This window comes from Pithys albifrons, chromosome 7 (genome assembly GCF_047495875.1).
Source record: "Pithys albifrons albifrons isolate INPA30051 chromosome 7, PitAlb_v1, whole genome shotgun sequence".
Classification (NCBI taxonomy): Eukaryota; Metazoa; Chordata; class Aves; order Passeriformes; family Thamnophilidae; genus Pithys; species Pithys albifrons.
In genome coordinates, this window is record NC_092464.1 from 36,083,944 (window position 1) to 36,110,331 (window position 26,388).

At 40.8% G+C, this 26,388-nt stretch overlaps 3 protein-coding genes across 9 annotated transcripts in view; 2 read left to right on the forward strand and 1 right to left on the reverse strand.

Moving 5' to 3' along the window:
- The window catches only part of GALNT15 (polypeptide N-acetylgalactosaminyltransferase 15), a 41,215-nt gene extending 33,040 nt beyond the window's left edge, over nucleotides 1-8,175 (forward strand). Inside the window, exon 11 of the mRNA XM_071561034.1 lies at nucleotides 1,640-8,175. Coding sequence (XP_071417135.1) covers nucleotides 1,640-1,654 — 15 coding nt within the window. The 3' untranslated portion in view covers nucleotides 1,655-8,175. The remainder of the gene's footprint in view (nucleotides 1-1,639) is intronic.
- Nucleotides 8,121-10,625, reverse strand: DPH3 (diphthamide biosynthesis 3). The gene is made up of 3 exons (XM_071561042.1): nucleotides 10,475-10,625; nucleotides 10,041-10,115; nucleotides 8,121-9,650 (listed from the first exon to the last, which is right to left on the reverse strand). Exons 1-3 carry the CDS (start codon nucleotides 10,580-10,582, stop codon nucleotides 9,585-9,587), a joined length of 249 nt encoding a protein of 82 aa, XP_071417143.1. The 5' UTR covers nucleotides 10,583-10,625; the 3' UTR covers nucleotides 8,121-9,584.
- Nucleotides 10,605-26,388, forward strand: OXNAD1 (oxidoreductase NAD binding domain containing 1). Of its 7 annotated transcripts, none has more exons than XM_071561036.1 (9): nucleotides 11,099-11,160; nucleotides 13,310-13,538; nucleotides 14,329-14,491; nucleotides 14,738-14,801; nucleotides 18,239-18,345; nucleotides 21,847-21,988; nucleotides 24,734-24,976; nucleotides 25,276-25,384; nucleotides 26,014-26,388. In XM_071561036.1, exons 3-9 carry the CDS (start codon nucleotides 14,361-14,363, stop codon nucleotides 26,166-26,168), a joined length of 951 nt encoding a protein of 316 aa, XP_071417137.1. In that variant the 5' UTR covers nucleotides 11,099-11,160; nucleotides 13,310-13,538; nucleotides 14,329-14,360; the 3' UTR covers nucleotides 26,169-26,388. The 7 variants fall into 7 exon arrangements, with proteins under 7 accessions (XP_071417136.1, XP_071417139.1, XP_071417142.1 ...); XM_071561039.1 differs by lacking the exons at nucleotides 11,099-11,160; nucleotides 13,310-13,538 and adding an exon at nucleotides 13,006-13,026 and having other exon boundaries at nucleotides 24,734-24,770; nucleotides 24,876-24,976; XM_071561040.1 differs by lacking the exons at nucleotides 11,099-11,160; nucleotides 13,310-13,538 and adding an exon at nucleotides 13,006-13,026 and having other exon boundaries at nucleotides 24,734-24,770; nucleotides 24,879-24,976.

Genomic DNA, 26,388 nt, shown 5'->3' on the forward strand with positions numbered 1-26,388 from the left:
TCCCAGATAGTGAGAATGTGCAGGTGGTCATTTGTTCGACTGAAATGAAGATTTCTCTTTTTCTGGCTGGCTGTGTCAGAAATATGCACGAATCTATAACTGAGGTTTCATCCTTGCCCTATTTAAGAAGCACTTAGCTTTCTGGTTGCTTTCTGCTGGACTGACTATAATGAAAAAATGATGGAATTTCTAGAAGAAAAATAACTGTATTTTGAACTATGGACAATCTTGGATTTGTCATTTCTTGGGTGTCATGAGCAATGAATTACAATAAGCTCCATCTGAGGGCAAATGATGGAAACAGTCTGCATGATAACGATCTGGAAAGTGCAAAAATAAACAGTATTTCACACTGATATAAGACATTTGACAGGTTTAAAATATGACAGTCAGCTCAATGAGAAAGTAGAAATTAAAACTGTGTATTTCAGATTTTCTGAAAAGGATGTTTCTTAACAGTCTTTGTGTGTCCAAGTGTGGATGTAGTTCTTCAAATCTCACTATGGCACTTTACTCCTGAGTTAGTGTCGGACTGTGGGTCAGGAGCATCAACAGTGTTTGTAACACAGTAAGGGTGTGTTCAAGTCCAACCAGGTGGGGACAACAGCCTGACCTCATGCAACAAGTTATGGCAACACAGGCTGATTCTAATTGGGTATCTTACATCTGGAAGGTATAGTAATAGATTGTACAGCTGCTGAACAAAATAAGTGAATAGAAAGAAGCCAACACTAATGTAAAAAAATAAATATCTAAATAAGACTCATTACTTACTAATATCCCCTGAAAAATTAAGTTTTGGGGAAACCAAAACTATTCACAGATTGATGTCAAATGCCAGCCTGTGTGGCAGAATTGTGCAGGGTGAGAAATACTGTGAGACTTCATATTGTCTTCTTCAGAATGAAATGAATCATTTCATAAATGCTGAAATGCTTCAACTGACATTCTGGGACCAACATGATTTTTATGAATTTAAAATTGGTTCCCCTATCTATTTTTCAGTTCAACAAGATATAAACAAAATGGGAGCTGTATCTGACCAAGAGCAGTCACAGAATGTGTCTTGGGGCATTTTAAACATGACTAGTGGGGACAATGTCATGCTCTTAGAAATCAGGGTTTTATCTGTGCTTCTGCCTCACCCTGAGCCATTACAACCTCAGATGTGAACGACACTGAAATGCACTTGCTCAGGCTGCTTTTTTGGCTGACACAGTGAAGCAGCAATCAGACTGAGGCTGAAACATTTATGAGAGAGAGTCATGAAGGGCAGAAAACCCAGAAATATATTATTTACTGCACATGTCCTTTATTCCCTGTTCATGAGTAATTCATTTAAATTCTGCCCTTCTCTTGGGTGGATATGAAGTAGCATCCTTGAAGCAGCCCATGTTACCCCAGATTTACACGGCTGTGCCGGATGGCAGGATCTGCCTTGGAGCATTCCATGTTAGCAGTGGTTCACAGGGCGCTCTGTGCTGAGGACTCACAATATTCCCAGCCACTTTAATCTTCACAAGCTGCCCTTGCAAGGCAAGCTGCAAATGTTTACAGATCTAGCACAATAATTTCTTACTCCTTGAGTTGATTAACCTGTCAGAAATTAATCTGTTTCTTCAAACCTCTATTTTTACAGGTACTCCTGGTATAAAATGCCTCAATCATGCGGTAACGAACTAGACAAAATGTGCAGACACTTTATTTGGCATGGAAAGAGCCCAAGGACACAGCCCTGCTACGGTTGCAAAAAACAAAAAGAGTATGGGGAACTTGGCCTTGTTCAGTGGAAACTCAACATTTGGGTGGCCCCACTGCAGGCTGTGTGGGGCTGGCAGTAACTGTCTCTGAATGAAGAGGCTGACTTAACCTGGATCTCTATCAAATCCTCCCTCTGTGAGACAGTGCATTTGGCAGAGGCACTGACAGAAATTCTCTGGCTGAGAAAGCACAATCAAATCCTGTTAGTCAAAGTATCTTGAGAAGGGGGTCTATTAGGTTAAAATACTGAGAAAGTTTTTCAGTGGTTGTTTGGCATTTTCTCCGGTTGCTGATTTATTTGAATTCCCCTTCAGATAAGAAAACCCCAGACTTGGAAAGTATCATGGGAGGGATAAAAAAAGGATTTGCAAGGATCAGTGTTTTGTAGGAGCCAGATTAAATTCTTCCAGTGTGTCTTCTATACATCACCCCTGACTTGTTTATGCACAGGAGATAACCACACAGCCCCAACTGCTAGGTGACTTGTTAGGTTTAATGATAAATAAATTCTGAGGTAAGTGCCTGAAAATATAGCTGGGGTGGGAAGAAAATCCTCCTCATAAGCAGGAGGAGGTGGGCCCTGATTCAGTGCACCCATCCCCAGCTGCCCCACTCCTGTGGGCTCAGTGTGCATACAGAGGAGATCCACATAGGAAAGGCTTATGTAACAGCCTTCTCTGCTGCTCACCCTTGCTTCCAGAGCAAAATCCCATCTCTAGATTGCTCAGCAGCTTGTGGTGGAGGTGTGGGGGTCACAGAAGCATATCATGATGCCCAAGGCAAGGTGCCACCTTGGTGTGCCATCTCCTGCTGTCCCCTGGGCCTTATGTCAAGGGATATTAAAAATAGTCTTGATTCCAGTTCAAAGCAGTGCTTGAACTTCATGAACTGTCCCTGGCAGGCAGCATGTTTTGCAGCTTGCCATGTCCTTTCCACAGTCCTACAAGGGGTTGTGTTTGCCTGTCACTGTCCCACTGTGCACAGTCCTCAGGATTGGGAATTCTGATGTCTGTCTCAAGAAGAAACACCCAGCTCCACAGCTTTTACTTGCCCAAGGAAAGCTCGTAGGCTCTGACCTCAGGCTGTTTGTGAAGCCTGTCAAAACCCATTTGTCTAGGAGATTGCAGCAGCAAATATCACAGTTAAGGCTAAAAGGCAATTCTATGCCAAGCTCATTCTAGGTCACTAACTTCCTAAGGGTATTCTTCCAAGAAATAGCTTTATCTTGAGTAGTTCTGCAAGAGGAGGGACTGTGAGTTATAATTAACCCCTTCCTCACAAGGAAAAGCAAGAATTCTTCACTCTACCACATTTATCACTCATTATTTAATCAGCCTAAGATTTCCCCCCTAGGGCAAATATTAGAAAATAAGTTACAAGTAAATAGTAAACTCAGATACCAACCAGGAAAGCCATTGTAGCAAAGACAAGAAAATACAAGAGACACACAGATGCAGCTTTGAAGAAAGAGGTAAGTCATGTCTGGAACAGTCCTACCAAAATGCATGGAGCTTTCACACCTTCATCAGCTGTTTTAGAAGGTTGTGGTAGAACTACTACTGAAGGGACTAGCAGAAAAACCACCTGAGCCAATGGTCACCTCATCTTCTAAAAGTCACCCAGGCCATAAGCAAGAGACAGGAGGTGAAACACATGGTTATTCTGAGGCTCAGATTCTAAAAAAATTATTCCCTTAATAAAACGGAAGTTCTAAGATAATGTCAGCCTAGTGCTCAGCAAATGTCAAAAAAGCACATCATATGTTGAGTTTTTGGAAAAAGGAGAGCAGAATAAGAGGACAAATATCTCTATGACAATATATGTGTGATGCACCTGTGTCTAGAACTGTGCCCCTCAGAGATGGTGCAGGAGAGTTGGGCAAGGTTCAGAGAGGGCAACGGAGACAACTGCAGGTATGGAGAAGCTGGAATGTGGAATGTGCCTGACTAGATAAGGACTTTATATGCTGGAAGGAGGAAAAAAAATTTTAAACAGTAATCAGTCTTTAAACCAGGACAGTAGCCTAGAGATGAGAGCACAAAACCGTCTTTTCTTATCCAAAAGGCATCTTCAAGCGAACTACAAGGGCAATGGGTTCAAAACAAACACAAAGAGGTATGTCTCTTCACAAAGCACATTGAACTTGGGTAATTCTTTTCCAGGCAATGCAGAGGATTTTGCGATGTGGATTCAAAAAGTGATTAGACAAATTCACAGAAATACATATTTATGCTATTAGATACAAATGCATCAGTCTAAAGAACTCCACAGCTTTGAAATTGTGTGGAAGGGTGTTCTAGGGAAGTACCCCCAAATGCCTGCCCTGGTCATTATTAGGTTCCTCATTAGCATCTGGGCAGTGCTGGGAATGAGATGGGACCAAGGAGACCCTCAGTTTGCCCTGGGACAGCCAGTTCTGCTCTGATGCACTTACCTGTTTTGCTGCCACAGTTCAGCTCAACCTCCAGAACAGGAGCTTTTGTTACTGGCTCCGAAATGGCCCTCTGACAGGTTGTTTGGCTGTGTATCTGCCTCCAGACTGTTTACATATCTAAACTCAGTCTGGTTCTAGCTATGGGATGTACACCAGAGTCCATCAGTGTGGAAACACCCATGCAGTGCACTGGTGGTCACAGAAGCCTCTGCATAATATAGGAAATCAAAATGTTCTACCGTGATGAGAGAAAAGGGAATATAATGTAGGGTTCATATGCTATCTAATGTTTTCTATATTTAATTAGATGAAACATTAATCTTAACATCTGTCACAAGCTATATGTCAGTTCTAGTCTCTGTTATACAGTGATAAAAACAATACATCTGTGCTGCAGTCTCACTATTATCTATAAATACCTTAAGGTATTGCATTGCATAGGTACACAATTCTCATGGAAACAATCAGCAACAGGCCTATGACCAGACATGTAGAAATAAAAACTGTTAAGCAGTTTCTCTTTCAATGTATTTGAAAAAAACAAAAAGCCCTCCCTTGAAAAATGTAATTTTTTTCCTATGGAGTGTGAAATAGTCATTCTTCCTAAGATTATACCAGAAATTCATATTTTGTGTAAACACCACAGGACTATGTACAACAAGATCATGCTCAGAAACTGTGCAGCTATTTAGTGTTCTGGTGGATGGGAATCTTTCATTTGAAATAATGAATGTGTCAAAATGTTGTCCTCTGACTTGTCCAGAAGGACAACTGATACCAAGGTAAAACCATTTGCCATGAAGCAAAAAGAGGACACTGAAGGATTGACTTATTGAATCAGTGTATTGTCAGCTCCTATTAAGTTTACTTTGAGTCTTGTGATAGTTGGATCTTTTCCAAATGCAACAGCATTCAAACAACAAGCCAAGGACCTTGGCTTTGACATAAGAATAAAAGATGACCATCCCTGGACAGGGCAGCTCTACTCTTTGCCTTCAGAGTGAGCTTCTCTTGGCTGGCTGTGCTCACTGACGGGGTAAACGCTATGGCAATAATTGCCCACAGGACAGGAAGCCTGTGCTCGACTGCCAAGAATTTTGGAGCGGTGACCTGGTAGGCAAACATATCAAAAATGTGACAGGAAGGGGTGAGAAGGAGTGATGACAGGTCACTTAAGGTTTTACTCTTTCAGTTAGTCCCTTTCAACCCACTTCCTCCCTGACCACAGGTGACACTGTGACAACTGTTTTCCAGCTTGGCACAGCTTCTGTCACTTGTTGCCTCTGTCACTCAACAGGCCTGACCAGGTTCAGGGCTGATGAGGCCAGCATCTTCACAGGATCCTCTGGATCCTCCCTGTCTCCTCCATGCCATGGCTACTATGGAGAGACATCAAGAAATTAGCATTTCAAGTTTCCATGAGGTAGAGACAAAGCAATCTACATGGAACTGTGCTAGGAGAAAATTCATGGCAAACATTAATTAGTGCACTAAATATCTTGATAAATCCTAGTGGTAAAAACATTTCAAGAACTTTTCAGTGTAACAAATATCTACCCCTACAGTTAGCCTGATCTGAGCTTTAAACAGGAATAGAGGAGACTGAAATGGAATATGCAGAAACTGCTTGTCTTTGTGACAATACAGAGTTGTCAGTTCACTTTCTTAACTGAAATTTTGTCTGTTTATTTGAAATTATTCAGTATGTGCTTCTTGGTAGATAGACGTGGTAATCTGTGTAAGGATCTTTAATTAACTGATGTTCTGCAAGGAATGTTTTGGTTTTTTTCTGACTGATGCTGAGAATCAAAATTAAAAATCGTGATGGAGGGAAGAAATGTCAAGGTATTTGCATAAGGGTCCTCTAGGACATTAGGACTTCCCCAATACACAGACAATGAAAAAAGTGCAACAGCAAAATTAGTGGCCTAATGACCTCAGCTCTTGGAGATCCATGGTCTGTCAGACTTCTAGAGCAACTATTAAAAGCCAATTATGTATGTCACTGATATACAGGCAAAATCAGCCACAAGAATGTGACCTTCTCAGTGAGTTTCTCTGAAATGCAAACAAGAATCTAACAGCTCAGAAAAGCTAAGCCTCTTTAGTTTCATGAAGACCAAATTATCTTCTATTTCTTCCCATAAAAATGTGGCAATGGAGTGTATTGCCCGTTTTCAGTATTACACAGGAGTTGAGGTGCTTAACAGTGTGAACAATTTTAGAGCTTGAATATCTGAAACTGCCCATACGTTGTTCCACCCTCCCTGATCTCTAGTAAGTATGAATTACTCTATTAACGTTCATGTTATGCTGTTTTCACCACACTGGACTCTTCTGTGCAGAGCCAAGGACCTAATCAAACACATAATCAATCAATCTCCTTGTCAGATACAAGCAGCAGACAGAAGTCTTTTGTGTCTGACACAATTGCCTTTTGAAAAGAAAAGTGAGCTACTGGTTTCAAAGAACACGTAACACACAAGTAATGCATGAGAGGCCAGAGCCTGTGGTGCTGTGAGGAAATCTTGTGACCGAATTCCTGAAGAGGGACATTTCTGCTGAGTTACTCACACTGCCCTGACTGGTGTTCTGGAATTATACAGTATGAAAGAATATTTTAAAAGATGACTACGATCACTGGAGTCAAAAGCTTCTCACAAGTTAACAAAAGACAGAAGTGGGCAGCTCTTTGGCTTTAGCACCACTGAGCTTTCATGAAGGATGAACTCATGCTACAGAATTCCTCTCTACAGAGAAGGCAAAGCAACAAAACAACTCAATTTTTGAAACATCTCTTTCAGATTCTCAAAAAAAAAAAAAACCAAAAAGAGAGATACACGACATCCAACCTTGTTTTGCCTCCTTTTTTGGGGACAGCAACTACTGCCTTGAGACCCCCGAGACACTGCAGTGAGAGAGTTGAAAGCAATTTATGTGGGCAAATGTGGCCACATCCTTTTCTAAGTCAGCCACACCACCTTACTGCTGTCATGCTGTAAAAAAAGCCGAGAAAAGCAAACATAATGTATACTTTCTTAAATCTTTGTTATATACACTGTGTGATCAAGTAATTTTAATGTGCCTGTAAATTGCATTCTACAATTTGGATCCAATTTGCACCTGGTAAGAAACCTTAAGCACCAACTTAAACCAGTCCTGACTAATTTAATGAATTAATTAATTTTGCTAAATTTACTGTTAGAAAAGCCATTACCAGTATTTTAGATGAGTGGGAAACACTACAGAGAATCAACTAAAAACTTGTCACATGTCATGTTTCCTTGGCACACTGACAAGTAAAATTGAATTGATAAGCACTTTCTACAACCATGTAGGAATTTGATCACATGGACTACAAATAGTTCACTGCACAAGTTTCCTAAGTCTTTACAACAGGGTCTGACCTTCAATTTAAAATGAAATCTGGTCAATGATTTCTGCAGAATCTATGCCCCTTTAGAGATACTACATCTGGCAATGTACTTGGATAATTATATCAGAGCATACATTCCCTGGTCTTGCATCTCAAAGTTGTTCCACTTCCTTTTAGTCATAAAATTATAGAATATGCTGAGTTGGAAGGGACTCATCAGGATCAAGTCCAAATCCTGGCCCTGCACAGGACACCCCATCATGTGCCTGAGAGCACTGTCCAAATGCTTCTTGAACTCAGACAGTTCTATTTTATGTGGAATACTTGTGGAAAAATCCTGGAGATATTTATGCAGTAGAAATCTGAACAGGAGCTTAAGTGGGGTTCTTGTAAATTTGCTTTACAGCATCTACTGATAAACTAAAACAATTTTTATTAACTAACCTGAAGAAATCCCAGTGTTATTACCAGAGCAGCAGCAATTCGGGACCCCTGGAAATCATTGTGGCTGGTGCAGAAACAGAATAAACAATGGCCTGTTACAACCAGTGGTGGAGTCTTAAACATCTTTATTTAAATAGTCAAAATAAATATTTGTTAAGTACCACAACTTTTTTTTTCCTTTGAAGTGCAAGTATCAAAGTAACATGAGTGCCACCTCCTGGTTTAGGCATGGAAGCACTGTAGGTTGTGCTTACTGCATTCAAAACTTCCAGCTGAAAGGGGTAGTTTTTCTTGTTTTTCTTCCTTTTTTCCTTTTTTAAAAGTAACTTCGACATTCACAGAATGTTGTAAGAACAAAAAGAGCTAAATGCAATAATCCAGTAAGACTTGATCTTTAGTGCCTGGAGCAAAATGACTGCATAAATGCTTCTAAAGTATTTTTCCTCGAATTTAACTTTCTAGATGTCAAATCCTATTAAAACACAGGAATTACCATCATTTTAAGTAAATATTTAAGTGCAGTGGCTTGCAATACAAGAAGTAATCTTGGAATCAATGCGGAGGATGTTCTCCCAACTTTTTTCTACCATAAAAAATGCCTTTTCAAGTGAAATACGTGCATGTCCTATCCAGGAGGTGACAGAACGTAACTAAGGAAGGCTGAGAAATTCAGCAAATGTACTGCTACAAATGGCACAAAGAACTGCAGCCCATTTTATATTTGCTGCAACAGTAAAATCACGGAGTTGTTGAGAAAACAGGGGTAAATTACAATCTTGCATATATTAGTAGCTGTGCAGGGCTAAAAAAAGTTTGACTCCTTTTGTTTCATTTCACACAACACCCATAAAAGTGTATCACTGTCATGTCAGAGTCATTTGGTAACAGCTACCAAAGTTGTTTCAAAGCAACTTCAGAAGCAATTTAAGAGACCAATCTGCCCAAACTCAAGTGTTGCCCCCACTGCAGATATAAAGACAACTGCACTTTCCTTATGCTTGCAGTAGTAAAGACACATTTACCAACACTGGGTAAATGTTGGCTCTGGGTCTCTTACTTTCTCCCATATTCAGTATGGGCTGGAAGTACACGAGACCACGTCCTGGAAGATGCTGCACCATGTCAATTCTGTATGGCATCAAGTCCTATGGACTCCTAAATTTTGTCTCCCAACCATTCAGCTCTCTATGCCATTGCACACTGGTATATACCCACACAAAGCCTCTTCTGCTCCACAGCCACTGCTGGACTAAATGTTCTAATTTCACAATTACACACTCCTCTTCTGTATATTGACTTCCTGTAAATTGGGATCATAACCTTCAAGTCTTCTGCAATACAAACTTATATACACTTATATATCTTTTTTTTAATGTATAACCCTTTGGAACAAAACCAATTCGTGTGTTTTGATGTCCCAGCAAATTCTCATTCTTGTTAAGAGGATGGACAGTTATTGCACTTGTATCTCACAGCAGCAAGCACTTCCAGGAGGTGCAGCACCTTTCCTTCCAGTCGCCATCCCCATACTTGCTCACTCTAAAGCAGCAGCAGTCCACGATGCCTTTGTCAGCACTTCACCAACTCCTTGCTTGGCAAAGGTTCTGCAACAACTTCATCACGCATGAACTGCTCCTAAAGACAGCAAGCAGGGTTTTAGTCGATTTACGTTATTTTTGCATCTCCTCTCTCGCAAAAAGACTTCAGATACCCAGGCGGGAAAACAGAGTGATTGTAACTGGTATGAATCTGTTTCCAAAAACATGAATGCCATAACATGCCTACCAGGCGAGAGCAGCTGCCCGACTGCTGCAGGGCCGCTGGGGCCAGTCACAGGCAGCTCTTCACCTCACCGAGACCGTCCTGTCCGTGTCCCACGCCCACCCAGTCACGAGCGTTTTAAAGCCCACGCACGGCAGCAGGAGCCCAGAAAAACAAGGGATCAGGCAGGAGATGATCCCAAACCAGGCGTTTTAAAAGGCCGCGCCGGCGCTTCCCGCAGGAGACGGTACTGCCCGCACCCACCTGGTCGTAAATGACCCGCAGGATCAGGGAGCAGCTGGGGCAGGTGGCCACGTCCTCCCCGTTCTCCAGGTCCTCCTGCAAAAGCCCCGGGAAAGTGGTCACGGCCCCAGCCCGGCCCACGTGCAGCACACCGCTGTTCTCTTGCCCACCCGGTCCACAGAAAGCACGGCACTGTCCTCCCCGCCCGGCCCGGCACACAAGCACACGGCGCTGTCCTCTCCATCTGGCCCACGGCGCTGTCCTTCTGCCCTCCCCGCCCGGCCCGGCCCGGCCCACGGGCAGCACAGCGCTGTCCTCCTGCCCGCCCGGCCCAGGAGCACACGGTGCTGTCCTCCCACCCCGGCCCGGCCCGGCCCAGCCCGGCCCCCGGTGCTGTTCTCCCCACGGGAAGCAGGGCGCTGTCCTTTTGCCCGCCCGGCCCGGCCGCCCCTCACCCGCGTGATGAGGAACCGGTCCCCGCACGGGCACGGGTAGCTGTAGGTCTCAGTCTCCTCGTCGTACTCGAAGTCCTCGATCTCCACCTCGTCGTGGAACACCGCCATGGCCGCGGGGCGGGGGGGGCGGGCCGCACGGGAAGCGGCGGCGCCTGCCGGGACAGGCGGGCGGGGCCTTCGTCATGTGACGCGGCTGCGGGTAGGGGCGGTGGGAGCGGGGCCGGGATCGCCGGGACGGGGGCAGGAAGGGGCCGGGTGGGAAGGGGAGCCGGAGGGCCGGGAGGCTCAGGGGCAGCGTGCTCGGGTATTCCCGCACGCCGGGCGGGAGCCGCGGCCGGGCCGCCCTTGTCCCGATGGCGCTGCCGACTCAGCCCTGACCTCCTGCCCGGCCATTCCACGGGCGGCGGGGGGGCGGCCGGGGACTGCCGCGACCTTCCCCTTCCCCGTTCCTTGTCCTGCTCTGCCCCTTGTCCTTACCCTTGTCCCTGTCCTGACCCTTGTCTCTGTCCCGCCCTTGTCCCTGTCCTGACCCTTGTCCCTGTCCCGCCCTTGTCCCTGTCCCAGCCCCTGGGCCGCCGCGGTGCCGCCCGTCCCAGCCGGGCCCAGCCACCCCCGCACTCACCGTGTGCTCCTCAGTCCTGGGAAAACGGGAAGAACCTTATTTTCGGTGGTGGCTTTTGCAGGAGGTACTGTCTGTATGGAGGGGTGTCTCCTATCGAGAGATAGCTTTTGGTAAAAGGTTTCCTTATCCTGCTGGCACAAGTGCCCTTGCCGCCTCCTCAGCGCTCCCTTGCATTAACTTAGGTGATAATTTGCTCTTCAGGGTGGTTGGTGTGGCTGAGCTGGAAGGAACTCCGTCTCCCTTCAGATGGCGATGTAGGATTGAGAGAAGAGATGTGGTCATAGGTCTCAAGCAATACTAACCCAGGGCCAGTGGGTGAGAGGAAAAGGAGAAGGAATATTTCATTGATTATAAGTGAGGAGAATAAGGAGTCACGTAGCAGTTATAAAAGTAGTGCTCATTTCTCTCCGTGGAGCAAACAAAGTGTATAAATGCCCTGTAAGGAGGGGGTACCAAGAGGATGCAGCCAGGCTCTTCTCAGTGGTGCCAGCCACTGGTCACCAGGCTGTGGGCAGAAATGATGCACAAGTTCCACCTGATCATGAGGAACTTTACTTTGTGGGTGACTGCACACAGGAACAGATTGCCCAGAGAGGAATTAAATGGTGAAAAGCTATTAAAATTATGGACAGTTAGAAGCTGCAGGAAGTACTTCTTATGCTTGAGAGGGGGCATTTTGAGTGGTGACAGTAAATGCATTCCCTTTCTGAGCAGCCTAGTTTAAGGAAGCCCTGTCTCCATTTGTGTAAGATTACAAACAGGGCAAATAACTAAATGACCAGCCAATACAGCTATTAGTGAAAGCCTAGAGAGTATAGGCCTGATCAGCTAAACAAGCTGGACTGATGCCATTTCAGAAGATTCAAAATAAAAAACATTTTGAAAATAAATTACATGCCTTAAAAGAATGCAGGAAAAGAGATTTTAATGGAAGTAAAATATTAATGCTTTAAAAAAGCAATGAACTGTATCACAGAAATAATATTATTTGATAGGTGATGGTAATATAATTATGCTAGTCCATTTTAGGAGAAACAAAGGTATACAAAGTATGAGAAATATCTCTTGGCTTGCTACGATTTGTAGGTTGTAAATGAAGGGTAGTTCTGACTTCAGGTTACTTTGGGTGTCATGGCTCTGTTTCAGTGGACAGTTGAACCTTCATGCCATGTTTCCACTGTAGTGCATGTAAGTGTCCTTCACGTGCTAAACTCTGGTAGAGATGTGTTATTAGGGTATATGGAAGTGTGAGGGATTAATGTGCTTTTAAGTAAACCTGTGAACAAACAGGCTTAATTGAAGTTTCTAAAATCATCCAACCAGAACCCTTTCTTTACCAATAGAAAGGGAATGCATAGTCAGTGTTTGATCTTCTTTCAAACATGCATATTGATTGAGCATTTAAAATCATAGATACATTGGCTGGAAGGCACTTCTGTGGGTCATCCAGTCAGATCTGCTTGGAGCAGGACAGTTGCTTGCACTGGCTTAAACCAGTCCCGGGTATAGACATTTGTAACTTTGTTAATGAGGTTTTTGCTTAGCATTCCTTCAGTTTCTAAGGGCCACTTCGAGTGAAGCTCTACTATTCAGGATGTCAGTCATCCCTCTAACACAGTATTATCCACAAGTTTGTGGATCTTAGAATGACCTGGAAGGGACCTCAAAGGTCACCTATTTCCCACTCCTCTGCCATGGACAGGGACACCTTCTGTGTCATCATCGAAGTTCTTGATTTATTGACCTGTGTCAGCCCTGGTAGCACTCCCGGGGTGCTCTCACTGTTACTACCAACAACTGAAGCAACTTGAAGCTATCCAGTCTCCAATTCTGTCTGCCCAGACAGTTTTCATCTGCTCCAACAGCACCTCTGACCTCGACTTACTAATGTGCTGTACTAGGTGGTGTCAGGAGCCACAGGACAGTCAAGGTGTGTTGTATCCTGTCCCCTTAGGTGTGACCAGACATTTATTTCATCACTGTAGCTGTTCAGATTTATCAGATGTAATTTGCCCTTGGTAAATCTGTGTCCAGGATTCCTGATTGCTTCCCTAGCTTTCACAGAGCTAAGGGGACAAGCTCTGACCATTTTTCCAGAGATTGAGATGGGGCTGACTGGACATAAGCACTGCTTCTTTCCTCTCATAAAAATGACCATGTGTTACTCTGTTTTAAGGCAAATGGAGACTTAGTGTGATAACTGTTTTTCATAGATAATACACAGTTGCCTCACAAACATGTCAGCTGTGTCCCTGAGCAGTTGCTGGCCTTGCTCCTATTTATCCCTCTCCTTCCCGAATGCCACTGGTACAAGCAGAGGTCAGGGTGCATGCAGACCTTGCCTGTGAAGACTCGGGCCAAAGAAGTGTTGAGTACTTCAGCTTTTTCCATATTGACTGTGACAAGATTGTCTTCCCTTTGTGAGAGACTGAAATGTAAAAGGTAATGACTCAAACAATCGGCCATTTTCATTAGCAGAGGGTGCTTTGCTGAAGCCAAGCTGAGGCCAAGGTTTGGGTATCTGATCTGCATAAGAACAGCCCAGGTGCAGAGGAGAATGACCACAACAAACCAGCCTTTGGTTCGCAACAAATTGAATCTTTAGCCAGATAAAAGACTAGTACGAAGCAGATCCTTTGGAGGTGGAATTTCCTCCCTAACACAATTGGCCCAGGTGTAAGGATCCTTCCCCCCAGCCACTGCCGTACCCCGAGGGAGATATCAGGACATCCACACCTAGGCCTGAAGGTATTCTTCCCTTCTGATGGGGCATAACTGGCTCAGCTGCACTGATGCAGTGCATCAGTGCCGTATTTCTATAGATAATATTCAAAACAGGTACATACTCCTTTCCATCACAACCAAGTTGTTCTGCAATAAACCTACCATATCTATCTATCTATCTATCTATCTATCTATCTATCTATCTATCTATCAACACTGGTCATTCAGTGTCATTTCACTCTAATCCACCCCAGGGGATCTGTTAAGCAGAGCCCCAGTTTACCTGGCAACAGGGGTAAGGCTCCCTCACTTGATGGATGCACATTTTCACTTCTCTATGATACTTTCATACTTTTAAAATTCCCTCCCATTATCTTGTGTATCTGTTGTTAGTTTTAGCTCCATCTGACCTTTGGCCTTTTTGATTTAAGGGAAAGAAAAGGTGAAGATAAGCTATGTCAAACATCGAGTGTTTCATTTAAAAATATATATATGTGATTTTTTTTAGGAAAGAGTGATTCCGAAGAGTGCCCAGTCGTCATGGCTCATGCTACTGTTTATGTGGGTTGCACTGTTCCTCAGTTACTGAGAGGTGCTAGCAAAATTTTTCCATCTCATTCTGCATTGGGAGTTTTGAGGCCTTTTGCTTTTTGTTACTGCACAGTGAATGGGTAGGTGATCCACTTTCTTAATTTCTTTCAAGACAATGACATGGTAGCACTGTCAAAATCAAGCTGACAAAGTACTACAAACCTATAAATACTTAATTTAACTCCCAGTTGTATATTTATACTTATTTAGATTTATGTCATCTATATTACATTGGTAAATTGTTATGTTAATAGAAATTTATATCTGTAAGGGGCAGTAGCACAGCTGTCAAAATGACAATTATCTTTGCTTGCTTTTTGTTGCAGCACAATAAAATCAAAAAGGAAAATGGATCATCTAGAGAGGACAGCAAATAATTTTCGCCAGGAGGTTAGTGTTCTGTTCTTTAGGATGCAAGTAAATTTTTTTTTTGCTGTGAAGGTAATTGTATTGGATAATTGCATTTGATTCTTAGGCTCCATTCTCCCTAAAGCTGGAATCTGTTTTACTTCTTTTTGTCCTAATTTTTCATATTTGATGTTGTTATAAAATTAAAATATTTTGTATTCAGTGGGTGAAATGCAATGAGTTATAAAAATTGTCGGTGATGTGATGGTATTTTTTTTAAGTTGGACAAGAAATTTAATAGACTTCTAGTCAAGTATGAATTGTAAAAAGTAATGAAAGGACACAGATACCCATCATGTCTACACAGACTTCTCAGATTTGTATGGATTTCTACAATTCTGGCTCAGATTTGAGATTAAAAAAAGTGGAAAATGTCCTTTTATAACATAGGAGGTAAGACAAAAAATGTCGAGCTTTTGAAGGGAGATCTGACAGATAGTTGTATCTATTTTAATGGACAAATACAAGGAAGATAGAGCATTGTTCTCCGTCAAAATTCGGAAATGCTTATTCTGAATCTTAGTTTTGAGCAGTAAGCATTCTTTTTTGTAAGGTTCAGAGGTGAACATACTGTTGTATTTCATACAGATATTTCCCTTCTGAAGTAGGTATTTTGAAGTTTTTAATACTGGGAGAATGAATATGACTTCAGTTCTCAAAAATATTTGACTAATGAAATAATTCTGCATTTTTCTTAGCCTTTTCAGAAGATAGGGCACTTTTTGATAGAAAAATCCTGTGTTTAATACCCAGGAGTTGGAAACGGTGCCCAGTTTTTCTTCATCGTTTAGATAGCTTCTCTCAGTCTCCAGGAGCCATTTGTGATGGGCCAGCCTTGCATGAGCCGCACAGCAGGACAGCCACACCCCACAGATGTCAGTGTGTGTATGAGGACATCATTAAGTCCTTCTCTGGTAGGGTGTTCTCTAACTAGAGCTGAGAATGAGTCACAGGCCAAGTGAATTCTTCCTGCAGGGCAGCAAGGTGGAGGGGATATGTAGGTAACCCCCAGACCAGAAGGTTCAGCACTGGGCTGTAGATGGATGAGGCAAATGCAGCCTCGCTCTGCCTGTTGCCAGAGCTGTCAGTGTGAGCCAGATTTGTGTCTCAGGGCTGTGCCTTGCCAGCTCTTACCTGAGTGTGGATTAGCATCCCTTGTGGACACACAGCTGCTCAGGTGGATCTGGGCTACCCAAGACAGTGAGTGTAGAGACAGGCACACACAGATGCATCTTCTCATTTGCTTCTGACATGATAAAAATGGTGGCGCTTTTGAGTTTTGCAACCACGGTTTTGTTATCTTGGATATTTCTGATTGCTTGGCTTGCTTACTTTTTCTGCTCAATGTGAGTAGCTGAAAAATACATGGAAAATGGATCCTTATGAGGTTTTGGAAGATCTGTAAGGCCTGAGGAAGAGAAGGAAGCTGTATGAGATAGGTGAAAGAGCAGGGCTAAGTTCTTGCTACTGCACATTCTCTGCATATCAGAGGATTATGCTGTTTCTTTTTTTAATGCTTGATTTATTCTTTGTTACTTTATTTCCAGCCACTTTAAAATCAGTTTATTTTAAGTCCTCGGCTTGGTTTCAAATTCCATATAATCAGCAGTTGACTTCCCTCAGTTGATATTGCCTTATTTGGCCATTTCAGTCCTGTAAAAGATGAAAGAATCATAAATCTGTGTTGCATTAGTGTGAATGCTACAGAACATTGCCTGTTGAGGAGTGATAATGTGAAGGACTAGGGCAGGAAAAAGTGCCTAATGCTTTCTTGAAATACAGCTGCAAAATCTGGAGTCCTGTGTCCTTCTCCCTTTCACTGAAGCCTGCTCTGGGCCACTTGGATACTCTTGTGGTGGTCCAAAATACTGATCACCCTGATGCAAATTTAATTTTTGAAATAACTTTATACTGATTAAGAATTAAATTTCCAGTGCTCTGTCAGCTCTCTCAGCCAAATAACAAATTAAGGAGTGTACTGAAGAATAAAGAAGGGAATGAAGAAGATCCAAACTTAATGTCTTTTTCCTGCACTTAAAGTTTCTCCGTCAGAACAACCATTTAAGTCACATATCTGACATTTCTCTCATTAACTTAGACTGACTGTGTTCCCCATTTAATACTGTCTGCTAAAGTGGAACAGAAATCTATGCTACTTCATTTTAAATTAGCAAATGTCCTGCTGTTTAATGGGACAGGGGACGTGTTCAGATGTTACTTTATGAATAAATTAATTTCCTGCCATGTGTTTTAAATTACAGCATGGTTGCTTACATTTCTTTTTATCTGTTTGATCTTACACAAATGAGAAATGATAGAGTTGTGATAGTATTACGAGAATTTCCTACTGTGGTAAGTGACATCAGCATTTTTTAACAGAGTGAAGTCTCTATAGGCCTGTGTAGAAAAGATTTGAGCATTGCTTTCTTTGTAGAGGAAAAAGGTTAATAATTATAACTAAAAAATATCTGAAAAGGGCAGGGAGGGGATGAAAATCTATGTTGTGCTGATGGGCATCAAAGCCTTTAAATGGGGTGTTCATCCCCAATGGCCCTGTTGCAAATCTGCTTTTCATTTTTCATCTTTTTTTTTTTAAACTCTTTAACAGTGGTGTCGTCCATGGCTCTGACATCCCATTTGATTGCCAAACAAAACTTGTCTGTAACCAGCAGTAAAACTGGAGTTGCAGTTTCCCTGTGTTGATGGATCACATATGTGGTCAAAGGCGGGGTGCAAACCCAGTATCACAAGGCTTACTGGTTTTCTTTCATTGATGCATTAATGCATAATCTTTCAGTAATGCATTTATTTATTTAAATAAAAATAGATACAAATCCAGAATTCTCCCTTTTACCTCAGTTGCAGCTGATCTTTTACAAGTGTCCCTTGTCAGCCTCTTTATCAGAAATCTTTTTACTTTGTTGTTGGAACATGCAGGAGTGTGTGTCTTGTATAGCTGGTTAAAGAACCTGAAAAGTGCTAAGTAGCAATCACTTTTCCTTATAGTTATGTTTTCAACTGAAATAAAGTAATTTTGTATATAATCTTAGAGTAACTCTGACCAAATTGGAAGACATGGTGGACTGTAAGTACAAAAATATTTTTTCATTCAATGACTATATGAGTGAATCATAGAATCAGAGAATTATTTGCATTGAAGACCACCTTGTTCCGAGGCCCTTTAGGTAGGCAGGAATGCCACTTACTGGATCTGGTTGCTCAGGGCCCCACTCAGCCTGGCCTTGAACACTTCCACAGGTGGAATCGATTTTTGTTTCTCTACCCCAGTGAGAAATTAGTGCTGTAGCAAGTGAAATGCTGCAAATAACAGGGAAGTGACAGAGATCTCATGCACAGCTTCTTGAGTGCTTCTGCTGCAAATATTTACATATCACAATAGCTTATTTTCCTTTTGTTAGGTAATTACACAAGCAAAAGTGTGTGGAATCACCAATGAGTCTGAGACTGTCAAAAGACTTCGTCTGGCTGTTGCAAACAAGGATTTTACTTTCAAAGCAGGACAATGGTAAGGTCTTCCAGTATTTGTGGGAGAAATCACTAGAAGTCCACTACAGCAAAGTATTAAAAGTCCTCTGATCCTTGAACTTTGGAAAAAAATCATTAATTTATATAATACAATGTTTTTTTCTTATTGGTTACTCTGCCAAATAGCTGATATTTGGCATAATTTTTACATGGTCATTATAAAATATCCTAATATCACTAATAAAAGGTTTGATGTTCTTTGAATGTTTGATTGTTTTGGTCTTTTTCTCTGGTTTATATATATTACTTTGTTTCTTCAAGAGTACTTTGAAGTTCAATGCACTTTATTCTGCAAGCTGTCTTTGCTGTCTTTATTTACTGGTTATTTTTACAGTGGAGCTGAGACTGCTGCTTTGCAAGTTACTTAGTTTTTGTTTATAATTAAATCAGGGTTGCCTGTTAAGTTTTATTTTTTTCCCCTTGAATTTTCCACTCTTAAAATTGAGCCTGTTAGGTCAGAAAAATGTATTCATATAGATAGGCAAATTTGGAAATAAAAATCTTTGAAACAATTAGCTGTGCATTTAAGCAATTTTACAGGTGGTAGGTTTGGGGTTTTTCCCAAGGAAGTAGTGGATTTTCATGTTTGTCATCCTTTCTTGTTAAAATTACTCTTGTTCAGTCGCCTGTTTTTTTCTCTTAGAAATTAATTTTAAACTATGAGTAGTTGCTTTTGGCAATGGACATTTAAATGTTCTTATACTTTTTATTGGCTTAGGCCATCTGAAAGTGGTTTTGCTGGAATCAAAGTATAGCTGCTAGGGTATTAACAGCATATGTTACTCATGGAGTGTTAATACACTGGCTTTTAAATTTAGAACCAGAACACAAGATGTTGATTGCAATAATTTGTTTGTGAAGTAATTTGCTGCAGTTTTTGCACATGTACAGTGACTCATTTTAAATTCTTGCTTGCCAGTACTTGGAAAGGGAATTTTACCCTTCAAAAATGTTTTTGAAATTATCATGCTGAAAACTGAAAGCTTTAATTATAATTACTTTTCTTCATATTCTTCCTTGGAAGTATTCTAATGCTCTTGTAAGGTATACAACAGCTGTACTTGTGGCTGATAAACCGTGGTTGCATTTTTTGATTAGCAGTACAAAATACTAGACCACAAAAAAGGCTAACCTGTTAGGATGTGCTATAGTAAGATGTCACAGCCAAAGATTGTCACTAAAGTGTTTAAATTTTCTGAAAGTATTCTAATTATTGTGTTTTTCAGAAGCAAAAGTGAGTTTGTTTTGTAAGCATGTTGGTAGATAGTGGTCTTTATCTGACTTCAAATAATAATGAAGAGACTTGTTGCTGTTACCCACTTTGATTTACTAGAACATGCATTGAGGTATCTGCATGTTACAAAGCTACTTCAAAGTACTTGTGGTTTTAATGTGTCTAATCTCTTCCTCCAGCAATTGGTACTTATTGTTCATTTCTGAAGGATTTGGCTTAGTTAGCCTTCAAAAGGAGGGAAATGAAAAAGCACCCTCAGATCTCTGGTTTACATCTTTTTGTGCTGCTCCTCGTTGTGGGTTGACAAAGGTTTTCTTTGGTTTTTCCCTCAGCTACTCTTTCCCCTTAAGGTGTCACTGGTAGAATTTCCTAAGGAGCCTTCTTATCCTTCCTAACATGGCTAAGGTAGACAGACACGCCATCAGAAATATCAGCTCGCCCACTATAATGTACTGTATTGTGCCCTAAAATCTCTCACACTTACGTAATTGGGAATTACTAATACAGAAAGAAACATAAATCTGCATTAGTATTTTAGAAAGGTTAAAACTATGCTTGATTTGGGTTTTGCAGCAACTTTTGGTTTTGTATGTGTGTTTCCCCACTGGGCAGAGATAAGTTTTCCCTTAAACGTCAAACAGAACATTTTGACTTGAATGTAAATTGTTTATATTACAGAATAAGTTCTTATTTTTTCGTCAATGTAAGTAGTAAGATCTTTTCCACCAGAGGGAGGTAAAGAGCTTCAGTAGCATCGTGAGATGTTCTTTGATCCCATAAATGCTGCATTACAAGAGTTGTCCTTTGAGTTTCTCGGAGCCTGACTGCCGGGAAAGCTGGGCCCCATGGCAGTGGGGCTGCGGAAGCTGAGGACAGTGAAATGAGCCTTCTCAACTTTTTTGGTTGTTAACCCTTCTTTTGCAGTCACATGTTTATAGGCCATCAAGTTTATTAGCATAAAGTTAAAAATTGTACCACTATTGTGTATTTCACACTTTGGGCATTCTTCAAGAGAAAGAGAGGATTTTGTTCTTCAAAGGGTGAAGCTTTGTGGGGATTAAACAGGCAAGATTTTTTTTTTGTTACAAAGTCGTGAACTATTCAACAAAGTGCTTTTCTCTCCCTCAAGCATTTGTGATCTCTGTGAAGGATACAGCCTTGCTGTTTAAAGAAAATACCTGCACAGTGGAAGCCAGTCTGTATTTGTTGTTGCATCCTCATCTGACTAATACTGAGCCAGCCTAACCCAGGCTTGAATTAATGATGTTTCTCTGGTACTTGGCATTTCTTACCAGTGTGGTTGTTTCCTAAGGGGAGCATCACAACTACATATAAACATGAGGTTTATTTTGAAGTACAGGGAATTTGTCATGTGCTGTAGAAAACAGCAGTGTTTAAGATTTATGAGACACAGAGGAATTTAGATGATAGGTCACAAAACACCTAATTTTCTTCTGCTAGCTAGCTATTTGGAATATCAAAGCCTTATTTTTATGAGAATGTATTATAGTTCCTATGTAGTAATGGCTTGCCTTCCATACTCTCTAATGTCTGCTGGTGCAGCAGCTTAGTCATATGTTACCTTCTAATCTGTGGAAACTCATGCATGATTTACTTTTAACTTTAAAAGACAGGAAAAAAAAAAAGCAGGGATTTGTTGCAGTTCCATTTCCTATCACCGAGAAAGCGATATCTGCCACCAGAGGGAGCTGCAATTCTGCTGCCAGTAACTGGCTTTCCCCGTGGAAATTTTTTACACTGTTGGTTTTACTTCAGATATTTCATCTTTCCAGGAAAATGAAGTGTTTAATCTAAAGTAATTTCCCTAAAATTAGAATCCCAATCTTCTTGTGTTTGAAAATGGAAGAGCACATGAAAGCAACCAAAAAGGAGTGGGATTTAAGCCACTCTGTGACCATATTGTGTTTTTGTTGTAATACGCAAATAATTTGTTTAAAACACTGAGAATTCTAGTCTGTTGTAAGATGTGACATCTAATGCTAAAAGCAGACTTGTTTTAAAACCTTCTAGTTTAAAAAAATGTGAGGATGTTTCTAGATGAAAATAATTCTTGGGAAATGGTGTTACTCAAGATTAACTTCTCTTTTGAAAGTTATGTTACAGAAATGAAGATTTTGTAAAGAAAGGATAATTGAAACAAAGGCAGCCCTATTGTTTTGGGTGTTGTCTTCTATGTTTGGAGTTGCTGGCTTTGTTTTTAAACTTCTGTTTCTGGTCTATTTTTAGGGTTGATTTCTTTATTCCTGGAGTATCTGTAGTTGGGGGATTCTCAATATGTTCAAGCCCTGGCCTGTTAGAACGGGAAGGAATCCTAGAGCTGGCAGTAAAGCACACTGTTCATCCTCCTGCTCACTGGATTCACACTGAGGTAAATTACATAAACTGTGAGATTTTGCTCCTGTTTGTTGGTTTGTTTGTGGCTTTTTGGGGAGGTGGAGGGGGTTGTGTGTGTGTTTTTTAGACCACTTTGTGCTGTTGACTGCAAAACTCACATTGACTTCTTCAACCATTTTTAATACAACATAAATCTTAAAATCTTTTGTCAAGTTAGACTGAAATCGTATGTTTATGTGGTAATATGGTTATTGTGACCTTTTGACTCCACTTAATGCTTACAGTGGACTTAGAGTGATATTGTAGCTGGTGCATGTTTGGTATTAATGAGCTTAAAAATGTTGAAACCCTCTGTTCTAACTTGTGTCACTTACACATTACGAAGGTACATCTGATAACTTTCTGTAGTTCTGGACCATTGCTACAAATATAAACTGGGAATCATTGATAAATCACAGATAAATTAGATTAGGGGGAGCCATGGGAGATATTTAGATCAGTTTTTCTCAAATGATAAAACAACAGAATACTTTAGGATTGCTGTAATATTCTCTTAAATGTGCAATATTTTTGTAATAGAGACAAAACCCAAGGCTTGATTTTTTGCTATATTAAAACTTAGCCTCTTACAGTGTTTTGTTCATCATTTACTCCATTAAGTTACAATCAGAGGAATCACATATTTAATCAGTGATCTGTCAACTGCTGTTCTTTTCACAGTCTCTGGAGATTCTTTTAGGACTTTTTGTGTATGTCATAAATCAGTTTGTTGTTGCTGAGTTTGCTGGTTGAATTTATAGGGTAAATCTTTAGTCAAGTGGTAAACTACTCCAAACCTGATGCTGTGGAGAAACCTCCAGGTTATACATGGACTCTTCTAGCTAAACAAACTGGCATGCTTTTAGTTAGGGAAAAGCAGGGAAAAAAAAGCAAGCTAGAACTTGAAAATACTGTATATATGGTGAAAAAACTCCAGTACTTAATTGTTTAAAAATTACTTCTAAAGGAAGTTGCTGTCTTAGGGTAGATGATGTTACGGGAATAGGTAGCACTCAGTTACTCACTGTACCTGGGGTTTTTTTGAAGTATTCATTTCTTAATATTACTTGATATTACTAATACAATCATAAATTTCAGCATCATGTACTTTATAGCTTCAGGAACTGTAGTCTGTTAGAAGAACGTCTGTGTAATGCATTCATTGCTTAATTTCTCTGCCTGAGCTGTGTTTATAAACTAGACTAAAGGACAACACTTTCTCATCATATTACTCCAGAATTCTACTTTTTTTCTTTTACACTGACTTACTGTTATCACTGTCATGGCCAAAACTTGGAAATATGTGGGAGACTGATTGTTAAGAGAGACTCTCCCCATGTCCAATCCTGATGAGCTACGGCTAGTTAAGGTGGCAGATTAAATGACAGTGAGATTGTTTCTCCCTAAAAATGCTTATTTCCTCAAAGGGTACCATATTCTGTGTCCTGCTGCCCTGTGAATCTGGAACACTTGCAGGCAGACTTGTGCATCAATAAACCAGAGGAAAACATGGTGGGAAAGCCTGGCAGTGCACAGGAGAAGAGAGAGAAATTAGCTTCAGATGATGGAGGCTGATTGTCATGCACTGTAATTGAGAGACAAGACTTCATGCAATAATTAATAAAGAAAGTTGGGGGTGGTTTTTTATAATGATCATGCTAATTACTTTAGGAACTTGTGTGTCCTGTGCAGTACCTGCATCCGAGGGCCTACTCCTTCCTTCTAGTGGAATTGTGATGTGTTCAGACCTGTGCTGTCTATGCAGTTGTCAGTGATGGAACTCCTTTTGTTTCAATTTACTGTTTCCTCATAGCAAAAGGATTCTTTGGAGGAAATGTTTTCTCTAAGCTATTTTTTCAGCAGTTCTTGTAGCTCTCCTTGTTTTTCCCCCCTTTCTTGTTTTCCCTATCCTTTTCATTATTTAAAACCTATATATGGCCTGAAGTGAGTTGTTTTCTGCTCTTACTTGCTCTGTCTGCTTTCAGCGATGTGAGAGAACTCACCTGACTTCTCTGTACTGCTGTTTCCCCCTTCATACCGATGCAGTGCCAGTTTACCAAGAAGATATTGACCCAAATGAATTTTTTTGTTGTAGCTTTTGTTTTCTATGTATCAAAAAACATGCTTGGACAAATTTCTGTAAGAAATAGTATCTTACATGTAAGTGGAGAAGGTTTGGCCCTGATTTTTCTTCTTCTGTGCCTCTGAAGTTGCAAGTGCAGAATCATTGTGCAAGAAGTATTCTTGTGGATACTTGCTTTGCTTCTGGATGTTTTTAATTTTTTAGGAATGGGGATGCAAAAACCTTCTGTGTCTATGCAACTTACTCTGATTTCCTTCTGTGACCTCATAGCAAGGCCTTTTTTGACATGAGGCTGGATTTGGGTAGAAATGTGATCTCACATGTTGACCTCAGGTTTTCACAACCACATCTTGCTGTTGGAAAACCCTTGAGTGAATCATTCCTCTTTCAGCTCTTACGGAGATGAAAAGGGGGAGTCACCATCCTGCCTTACCATAGGACTGAAACTTCTGAAAGTTGAACTAGATCCCTAGAGACACTGAGTTACCTCAGATGGCTCAAAATTGTGTGTATATTCTAAAGTACCTTTTTTCCCTCACTGGTCAATAGAAATAAAAAAATCACAGCCCAGTAAGTCTTGTGACTGGAATGCAAGAAGAGTAAGATTTCTACTTTCGCTTTTAGTTTTGCAATTAAATATTTTCTTTTCCATCCTAGTGTACTGTTGACTCAGAAGTGGCGCTGCGAGTGGGAGGTGATTTCTTCTTTGATCCTCAGCCTGGTGACTCCCCAGTAAACCTAGTACTGATAGCAGGGGGTGTTGGAATTAACCCATTGTTTTCTATGCTGCTGCATATAGCAGATCTTCATGGATACCAAGGGGGTAAAGGAAATGGACACAAACTGGGAACAGTGAAGCTCTACTACAGTGCAAAAAATACAAGTGAACTCTTATTTAAGGTAAGGAAAAGAAATTGGGAAATGACATAACTGGTTCTTAGGTTGTCATCTGTAAGATTTGGACCTATCTCAGAAAAGGAGAAAAGCACCAACAGAGCTGGCAGGGTATTTACATTCTGGGTGTGGGAATTCTGTGTACGTGTGCAGGTCAGCCCTGTGGAATCAAGCCCATCAGGTTTCCAGTGCTGAAATGCAAAGTCTGGGTTCTCAGTAATAATCACTGGTGCTCTGGGACTGCGTGCATACATCTGCTTTGACTTAATGGCCTGTGGTGTAAGCAAGTGTGTTTAACATTACAGAAAAATATTCTTGGTTTGATGAACACGTTTCCTGGAAAGATCACATGTTGTTTCCACGTTACCCAACAGCGTTCACAGATCTGTAAAGAACTTCAGCCACATGTTACAGGTAATGTACAGAGATGGTATCTAAAGTCCAACTTTGATTACATCCTAAAGGATGCAGTTAATATGCATAACTCAGTATTTTTACATTTAAAGGTTCAGAATGAGATGTGAGTTTAAGTAATTTCACTGAACATACTACGCTTTGCAGAAAAATTTTCCCTTTCCAGTTTTTGTTTTCTTCTCTTAATGCTAAACTTTATACTGGTTTTTCCCACTGTAAACTTTATTCCAGAAACTATGAAGCAAAGTATTTACTTTCCTATTTACTTTGCTTAAAGTGGGCTTGATGAAGGATAAGCTGACTGCTTGTAAGAGGTATTTCAGCATGTTTCCATTTGTGCTGTATTTGTGTTAGAGATACTTACCTGTTTCTTCATGTGGAAGTGTTACTTGTAAGCTGTATTCCTCTTCAGTGCCTAATACCCTCTGCATTCCAAGTGAAAGTACTGATCTAAATCCCCAAAAGAATAAATGGGTTTGGAAGCCTGAAATCTCAATACCTATTATCCTGAAACAGGCCAGGCATGTTTAAGAAATGAGTGGCTGAAATGCTGCTAACCAGACATTCTTTTTCAAATGACTTCATGATTAATATTTCTGTTCTCATTTCCTACACTTTTTCTTTGTCAGAGAGAAGAATATCTGAAAAGGATCTAGAAAAACATGTATCTAACAACACTTCATGGTACATCTGCGGTCCACCTCCAATGATAGAATCTATATCCAAACTACTGTTTAACATTGGTGTTCCTAGAAACTGTGTTTTCTTTGAGAAATGGTGGTAGTGACCTGCTGAAGAGAAAACAAATATTATTTTTTCCACTGCATTTTGATAAGTTAAAATGTACAGAAATGGACTGTGAATTATTTAGAAGATTTTACTTCATCGTTGAAGAAGTCCTCAATTATAACAGTGTTCCTTTAATTTAAGTGTAATACACCTGTAATGCAGTGCTGCTGCTTTGGGGAAAAGAAAGTGATTTTATATTAAACACATTAACTGTT

Coding starts and splice junctions, on each gene's coding strand:
- DPH3 (XM_071561042.1), bottom strand. CDS start 10,582: ATGGCGGTGTTCCACGACGAGGTGGAGATCGAGGACTTCGAGTACGAC. Junction 10,116..10,474: donor ACCGGTTCCTCATCACGCGG/GTGAGGGGCGGC, acceptor GGGCTTTTGCAG/GAGGACCTGGAGAACGGGGA. Junction 9,651..10,040: donor TGCGGGTCATTTACGACCAG/GTGGGTGCGGGC, acceptor TGCTGTCTTTAG/GAGCAGTTCATGCGTGATGA.
- OXNAD1 (XM_071561035.1), top strand. CDS start 14,361: ATGGCTCATGCTACTGTTTATGTGGGTTGCACTGTTCCTCAGTTACTG. Junction 14,802..18,238: donor CAAATAATTTTCGCCAGGAG/GTTAGTGTTCTG, acceptor TCCTTTTGTTAG/GTAATTACACAAGCAAAAGT. Junction 24,977..25,275: donor CAAGTGAACTCTTATTTAAG/GTAAGGAAAAGA, acceptor TTAACATTACAG/AAAAATATTCTTGGTTTGAT.